At 57.8% G+C, this 5,693-nt stretch overlaps 1 protein-coding gene across 2 annotated transcripts in view; it reads right to left on the bottom strand.

Moving 5' to 3' along the window:
* LOC113216045 (uncharacterized) overlaps positions 1-5,059 on the bottom strand; it is a gene marked incomplete at its 3' end in the record, with an annotated part of 31,517 nt that extends 26,458 nt beyond the window's left edge. Inside the window, 4 exon segments of one of the 2 annotated variants that reach the window (XM_026435741.2) lie at positions 599-813; positions 904-987; positions 2,187-2,357; positions 4,256-5,059. In XM_026435741.2, coding sequence (XP_026291526.1) covers positions 599-813; positions 904-987; positions 2,187-2,357; positions 4,256-4,946 — 1,161 coding nt within the window. In that variant the 5' untranslated portion in view covers positions 4,947-5,059. 2 annotated transcript variants of the gene reach the window in all.
* Between the last annotated feature and the right edge of the window lie 634 nt (positions 5,060-5,693).

The following is a 5,693-nucleotide window of genomic DNA, read 5'->3' as shown; positions in this document are numbered from 1 at the left end:
CACCCCCTCCTCCCGCCCAGACGCCCGTCCGTCCGTCTGTCTGCACGCCCCCGTCTGACTGTCATCACATCACTCGGCCGCATATAAACACAGAGGTAGAGGTGCACGAGGGAGATAAGGTGCATGTGTGGGGCGAGAAGGGGGGGTAGGGCAATAATTATTAACGTGGTTGGCAAACACAGAAAGGCGTCAACACGGCTGGGACGGACGGGAGGGAGTCGGAATGCAAAGAAAGTCTTTAAAAGGGCATAATTCAAGGTTCTCCCTTTCTGAGTGGATTTTAACCCCATCGTTCTGTATCCATTTTGTCAGACAATTTTATGATGTGTAGAGGATATACGACTTGACACCGCAACGCGGCAGTCAGACCGAGGGGGCACGGATTACCTGAGAGGGATAGCGGGGGAATGATGAAGTGAGGGGATGGGAAAAGGCGGGGGAGAGGTGGCATAGTGGTCAACTCGCAATGTCCATTCGGTGTGGGGCGACGGCGGACTTGCGGGTCTTCCCGGCCAACAGGTAACGGTAGCGCTCGCTATCGATTAATCGAGACAAACGACTGTCGATTGCTTTGTCTACCTACGCTGTCCTCCCATACCTTGTTGACGATGGCGGTGGCCAGGATGTCCTCGTAGGCGCGCGTGGCGAAGTCCTCCTTGGCGTCGAGGACGCCGTCGAGGCCAGCCGTCCCGACGCCGTCCTGCTCGCCCGGGTGGCGGTCCAGGGCGGCCACGTCCCGCGCCAGGTCGAGGATGATGGCCCGGAGCTGCGCGTGCGCGCGCCCCGGCGTCTCGCACTCGGCCAGGGGCTTCTCTGCGCACGACAAGAAGGGCGGGGGCCGGGCGTGAGGAGCGATGTAAGCCCGTTACATGAGTAAGGCGACGAGCCGTGCGGTGTACTCACGAGCCATGGCCATCTGCAGCGAGTAGGCGAGCGAGGTGAGCGCGGACCTCAGGCGCGGCTGGTGGCGTCTGTAAATGCGCCCGTCTGCGAGAGGGAGATAAAAAGGTGAGGTCACAAGCGCGCCCGTTTTGGAAACAGTGCACTAATCTCTCTCAAGTCCCCCGGCAGCAACAGTCTCCGTGGAGAAAGAATAATTAAATAACGCAAACGGCGGTTGAGGCGCTGCGCTGCACGGCGACGGGCCCACAAGTCTCCAGCGCTGTTGGGTATCGTTCACAGAGCAGTTTTGTGTTTACGGTAATCGTCCGAAAAGTACGTCCGTTTTTTCTCAGGTAATTTCGGCAAATTACGCGGAAGCTCGGCGCCTGCGAGACTTGGGGTAGGCCACCCCGCTGTGCACGCATGCAATGCAGACAAGATGTTGCCTACCTATCAGGCGCTATGAGAGCAAGCTTGCAGAGACGCTAAACTCGGCAGATTTGTGAAGGCAAATGACGATCGTACTTTCTGGGTAATCCTAATCCATACGACAGACTTTTATTCCTTCCAAATCCGATTGCAAAAAATAACAAAAAAAAAAAATGAAAACAAATTGCAAGACCGAGTGTCTTCTATTACGTAGTCGACACCCTTGCCTCTTCCCAGACCATTCTTGTTCTCCAAAATGACTCTGAATAAATGCCGTCAGCAGTCAGGGTAGGCTAGGCAACCGGCTGGACGGGAGCGCTCGACGGACCTGTCTACTCCCGGGCCCGGCGAACGCCCCCCTCCCCCGCCCTTCCCCCACACTCCCCATGAGATTGCGTGATTGTCTTGCAGCAACACGCCCCGCCACCCCTTTCCCCGCTGATCCTAGTTTGGCAGGGCTCTGCGAAGTTTACGCATGCACCTAGAAGGACAGGCGATCACCCTGCACTTCCGAGCCGAGTCGGAGCCGAGCCGAGTCGGAGCCTAGCCGGCCCGGCAGGACTTGGCGTCCAGAGGATAATGGCGGGACAATTAGCGCCCCTCCTGCCCGAGTGCGCAAGCCTCGGCCACCTCGGCTCGGCTCGGCTCGGCACAATGCCCTCCGCTGCAGAACTTGCTGTCGCCGATGGACAGAAACTGCATCTCTCTGCCCAAGCAATAACGAGTGACAGCAGAGCAGCTACTTTGAGGAATGCCATTTTTTATTTAAGAAAAAAACAAAAAAAAAAACAACTAAAAATATGATAGTGCTAGTAGTGCTTGCCCTTAACTCGCATATTCGTAAAGCACATTGAGCAGGCGTGCAGTATACTTACACTGAGGGTGAGGATCCTTGGGGAGCAGCACGACGTCGTCCAGGCCGCCGGACACGAGGGACTCGACGAGGCGCTCCATGAGCTGACGCACGCCAGAGGCCTCGGAGGCAGCCTCGGGGATGAGGACGTCGTCGGCCTCCCCCATGACGAAGCGGGACTCGCCATCGCCCACTGCGTCGACGAAACAAACGAACAAACATTTTGCATTATACGTTGATTAAAGCCTCGGATTTCGTTCGCGGACCCTGCGCGCACGACGACGGTGCTGCACCGGAGCACGATATGGGTGCAGCCCCCTGGCGGGAACGTACGCGACGACAAAGGAGCAGGACGGCGGCTCTCGAGGCCCCGGGTGCGGGGGCAGGCAGTGGCACAGCGCAGGGCAGGGCCGTCCAGCGAAGAATAGGCAATCACGCACACTGCCACAATCTACGACATCAGCCGATGGGAAAGCGGGCCAGGCGAGGCCGGGCCACTACCGCACCACGGCCAGTGCGAGCCCAGTAAGCGGATCTTTATTAACCATCTCCCCCTCCCCCCCCACTCCAGACATTGGTCCTTACTGTGTGCATAACGACAGAGCTCCAGGCGATGCCCCGAAGGGAGAAAAAAAATGCACATAACAAATCAAGGATGGCGGGGGAGGGGGGAAGACATGAGAAGGGGATATTAATGCACAGTGGACCAGCGGCCATCTCAGCTAACAACAGGTTTGGACTGTCGTGGTACGGTCAGACGATTCTCGTTTCGAACTGTAGCAGTATCAGATAGAACAACCCACAGATAGTAGAGACTTCCTTCCTTCCTTCCTCCCTCCCTTCCTTCCTTCCTTCCTTCCTTCCTTCCTTCCTTCCTTCCTTCCTTCCTTCCTTCCTTCCTTCTTTCCTTCCCTTCCCTTTCCTTCCTTTGCTCTCTCCCTTCTCTATGTTTCTCGTCTCTTGCTCTTTTCGCGTGAACAATAGTCCCGCAATTACCTTTGAGGGACCCTTGTCTTGTGCTCTGACATTCAAAAGGAAATAATTATGCATGTCGGGGGACAACCATGGCGCGAAACTGTAATGAGGGACCAGGCCGGATATTGGCAGTTGCAGCCGCGTGCCGCAGCGCGTGCCACAGTTCACTGGTGAAAAGTGAAAAGGGCGCAAGTCCACAGACTTCCCATTGGACTTACGCCCTTTTCCTCCCTTTTTACCAGTGAGTTATTCGGTTTGGTGCCACCTCGGGTGCCACGGCTCGGTGTGGGGTCACACACAACAGTGCGATGAACTGCGCTGCTCTTCTTAGCATATGCCGTCATAAAAGCCGAGATGCGTGAGCAGTATTCATTATCTCCCTAATGCCCTGTGAGCACCGCAGTGTTATAACAACACGCACTCTATGATAACACACGACAGACACCCTTGAGCAAAGACGTCAGTTTACCTGCGTACCAGGTGAGAATGGTAAATGCACCACATACCAGATAAACCTGCTACGCAAATGAACACACTACCTACACCACAACCCCCAAACTGCAGATCAGAGTGGGGCCGTCTGGGGGCAGACAGACCAGACCGAAACCTCAACGTTCTTTTACAAACTCGCAAAGTCTATGTCAAACTGGGGTATCAGCCAGGATAATACACAACTAAACGGTACACGGGAAAAAATCAAACAAAAACAAATCGTCGTGTCGAAAAGAACCCAACGATTGACAGAATCTAATTAGAATGGCAAATCCCCCTGCCAAGCCGTGGCGCCTGGCCCATGTAAAAAACGGGCACAGCGGCTGCGGGGAACGAGACGCAAAGTACATAATATTGTCGCAACCCGCGCGGTACAAAACGAGAGGGAGAGAGTGTGAAAACGCAACAAACGTGCCAGAACTGTTCACAGCTCCGCGGTTGTACCCACAACGCCCTCGTGTCTTACGGCGTTGGAAAAACTTAGCTGAAGATATGCCATACTCTCAGCCATATTCCATGGCGTGCACACGCGTAACCGTTTGTTTACCAATGAATTAGCTCAAAGGGGAGAAGGGGAAGGAGGAAGGGGGAGAGTTGTGAGTTGTGCCGGACTCTACAGTATACCTCTTCTCATAGGCTGTTCCTCCTCTGTTGGTCCACGGTGGTGTCGGAGTCGACTCCTCCTCCTCCAGCTCATGGTGTTCTCAAGTTTGCCGTTGACGTCGCCGAGGCGGCGCAGCAGATTCTGCAGCGGCAGCGCCTTGCCAGTGAAGGACACGATGGCGAAGTCTGTGTGGCTGTCACCGTCAACAACGGCTTCCGTAACGACGACGTCGTCGGGAGCAAACTCGTCGCCGTTGACACCAGCACCATCAGCATTGGGCCGTTGACGGCGGCGCTGGTAAACGCGCCACAGATGCCGGATCGCTTTGCCGGCTAAGGCAACCATGGCGAATTTCTTTTGGAATCTCTGGTGGCGGTCGCCGTCGCCGTCCTCGTCACCGTTGCCATTGCCGCCGTCGTCACCAGCACCGTCACCCTGCCAGCGGCGCCTCCAGAGGAGCAGCAAGGCCTCGCGGGCCAGAGAGACCACCACCGTGCCGTCGCCGTCACCCTCACCGTCATCCGCCCGACGTTTACGCCGGCGCCACAAAAAGAACAGCGCCTCGCCGGCAGCGAGGATGGCGACGGCGAACACCGTCTCCCGGCGGAACAGCGAGCAGCCGCGGCCGCGCGCCGCCTCCATGGAGGCCGCGCCCGCGGCGGTGCCCGCCCCCGCGAGCCGCAGGGCCGTCCAGCACCCGGGACGGCTCATGCTGCGCGACCAGGGCGTCGCCGTCCAAGGCACGTGCCCGCCGTGGCCCCCCCGGGAGGATGCGACGTCAGCGGCGACGGCGTCCGCCACTAAGGCCGCCGGTGATAACACTGAGCGTCTCCTACCCGCCGCGCGCCTAGCGCAGGTGCGCGGGGCGAAGGGGCGAGGGGGCGAGGGGGTGCGGGAGGCAGCACTGATTGCGTGGACTGTACTATGCGAGGACCAAAGGTGCGCCACCAGCGGCCGAGGCGGCGATACCCCGTGCGACCCAGACCAGAGCAGCGCAGCGGAACCGCTTGGCATCGTCGGTGTCATCGCGCTTCTTCGGTGACTTCATCCGGTTGGCTCGCCCCCGCAGGTAAGGCAGTTTGGCCGCATAAGCACGCGTACAATCGGATTGCCTACTCGCTAGGGTCGCAAGGCAACCGGCGCGAGTCGATAGGCAAACCCACCCTTCCTCGCGTGTGCGGTATGATTGCACGCGAGGGTAGGCGGCGAGATTCAGTCACCTCTCGTACATGTGAACCATCCAGCGAGTCATCTCCCCCCCACCCTTTACCCTATATAGACGGACCTCGTGGATGCTGAGCACCCATGGGTGATTTTGTGCGTCGAGCCTTTGCCACCTCCCCGGTGCGGATGCCGAGCAAGTCGGCAGCGCACTTCTGGCAAGGTTGTCCGGTAATAATGTAGGTTGTGTTTGACCTTTGGTCCTTGACGGAGAGAGCGATGGAGAGGAAGGAGACC

Source organism: Frankliniella occidentalis, unplaced genomic scaffold (genome assembly GCF_000697945.3).
Source record: "Frankliniella occidentalis isolate FOCC.00 unplaced genomic scaffold, Focc_3.1 Scaffold23, whole genome shotgun sequence".
Taxonomy (NCBI): Eukaryota; Metazoa; Arthropoda; class Insecta; order Thysanoptera; family Thripidae; genus Frankliniella; species Frankliniella occidentalis.
This window is presented reverse-complemented; position numbering and strand designations above follow the sequence as displayed.